We start from the raw sequence: 2,500 nt of genomic DNA, 5'->3' as shown, positions 1-2,500 counted from the left end.
TGCTGATTTTTTACTGGACTTTTAAACGTTTATGATATAATTACTTCGCAAAGTTTTAAATCGCAGATTATACTGGATTTTACAATAAAATAGGGCACTGAATTGAAAAAAAAACAAGTTGTATCATCGTTTGTTTTCTAATTTTGGAAGCCAATTAGTATAATTGTTCCTTTGTCGCCATATCCCGCATTGTAATGTCTCTTTTACATGTACTAAGATTCGCTTTCTGGAATTAAACAGGTAAGAAAGGCCACAAGTTCAACTTGTTTAGATGACATTATATTCAATGCCGAAAAACCCAATTTGCCAATTAATCCTTTACCGTTTGATTTTCATTTTCTCCCGTTTGATCATTTCATTCAATAATCTGATTAGCACTGGGGTATTACAAGCATGTTTTCTCAGAATTCAGCTGATAATTTAATCACTTGTTCGGTTGTGATAGTTTCATATAAAGTCCCATGGGCCGCTGAGGCATGGCCATCGGTCGAGAGACATGGCCAAATGCACTATTGAAATATTATGCTAAATAATCGTTCTGGTAGTTTCAACAGGGGGATAAAATGTATATTTTGGATATAATGATAATTATAATAATAATAATAATAATAATAATAATAATAATAATAATAATAATAATAATAATAATAATAATAATAATAATAATAATATAATAATAATAATACTAATAATAATAATAATAATAATAATAATAATAATAATAATAATAATAATAATAATAATAATATTAATAATAATAATAATAATAATAATAATAATAATAATAATAATAATAATAATAATAATAATAATAATACTAATAATAATAATAATAATAATAATAATAATAATAATAATAATAATAATAATAATAATAATAATAATAATAATAATAATAATAATAATAATAATAATAATAATAATAATAATATAATAATAATAATAATAATAAAAATAATAATAATATTGAATTCAACCAAACATGGTTACAACCAGCTTGGTAGTCCCCAGATTTAGCGGAGAAATCAAGTTTCAATAATTAAAATTTCTCGAAAACTTTCCATCCTGAAGGGTAACTTTTATATTTGAATCTTTTCAATGCCTCCCCTTCCAAAAAGGGCTTCACTTCTCTTCGAAACTGACATGGATTTTTGTGTGGATTTTTATTATTTTATCAACTTGGGTATATTGGCATTGGGTTTTTTTCTCCATACACGGGTCCACTTCATTTGCTAGGGGCACTTGTTGGCAGAAAGCAGAAAGTTTTAGGTCCTCCAAGTTGAATATTGAAATTTTCTGTTTTTCACACATTATCGGCCGAGCCGTCTTGTTAAATTTCAAAACAAAAACTAAAATAAAATCGGGTAGAAACGAAAGCCGTTCCGTATCAAGTATTGTATCAAACCTTTTGGGTTCAAATTGGTGGCTCCATTTTCTCCTGCAGTTGAAGAGGACTGGTTGTCATTGCCAGGCTCTGATGCCACAGAATTGAACAAATGGACCAAGTGGTTAACCTGTGCCAGTGTGAAAACTGTATTTTTAACTAAGTAATCACGCTTTCTTTCCTCTAACGCCATAGCTTGCGTGATATGATACTCAAAGAGAGCTAGTTTGATAAGGGTCTACATTATGTAGAAATATAACAGTGTTTGAAATGTAGACAATTTTCTTTAATTTAGCGTATTATTTAGCGTAATTCTGATCAAAAGTTATATGATTGGGGTATTAAAAATACATGAAACACGAGTAATTGTTGTTTAAATTAACATTTGATCTGAATTCGTGAATATCGGCTAAAAAAATACTCTGGTCGAGTTTTGTGTTCTACGTTTATAAATCTTGTGTTCTAGTCTTTTTTTTTCATCAAGAGAATAATTGACGTCGCACTGTAAGAATATGCATTTTAATTCTTACATAAAATAATGTGCTGTATGCTTTTATTCATTATTACTTTAATACGAGCATACGATATACAGTAGCTGAGGATTTTGGCGAAAAAATATTATATTAAAAAAGTCAATGCATATTATTGTCTTCAACTATGATGATACTAATATTAGCCATAGTTACCCATGCAGACACCATATCCATTTAAATTTTTCGCACGGGTTTAAGCTCCACTGGGCAATAATGTCAGAACTACGGCGAATAACATTTTTTTTACCGGAAAGCAAAGGAAGCTTGGGCAGATGATCTGGGTCTAAAAACCTTAAGGGCGCTGATCTGGGTCTAATTTTTGAAAATATTATCTTCGGTTTGTCGAACTAAAATACTTATAACTTTGATTCAGAATGTTTTTAACGCTTCAAGGACTGAAAATCTATTTGCTGAACCTCAACCTCGTATTAATCGAAATCCGGATCTTCTCCGTTTGTGCCCCCTCCCCGACTTATGGGGTGCTTGTCTTTGCACGCCCCCGACGCACGTGCCTCATATTTTTACACTATTGATTCACTATGTAATGGCACGTGCTCTGTAACAGGAGGAGCATGAATTAGTT

At 30.2% G+C, this 2,500-nt stretch overlaps 1 protein-coding gene across 1 annotated transcript in view; it reads right to left on the bottom strand.

Annotated features, from left to right (window-relative positions):
• LOC142344267 (calcineurin subunit B-like) overlaps positions 1-1,908 on the bottom strand; it is a 13,040-nt gene extending 11,132 nt beyond the window's left edge. Inside the window, exon 1 of the mRNA XM_075395840.1 lies at positions 1,406-1,908. Coding sequence (XP_075251955.1) covers positions 1,406-1,577 — 172 coding nt within the window. The 5' untranslated portion in view covers positions 1,578-1,908. The remainder of the gene's footprint in view (positions 1-1,405) is intronic.
• Positions 1,909-2,500: the final 592 nt, after the last annotated feature.

The sequence above is a fragment of the Convolutriloba macropyga genome, chromosome 8 (genome assembly GCF_964194025.1).
Source record: "Convolutriloba macropyga chromosome 8, txConMacr16.3, whole genome shotgun sequence".
Taxonomy (NCBI): domain Eukaryota; kingdom Metazoa; phylum Xenacoelomorpha; order Acoela; family Convolutidae; genus Convolutriloba; species Convolutriloba macropyga.
Note: the sequence above shows the minus strand (reverse complement) of the source record. Positions and strands in the feature narration are given on the sequence as shown.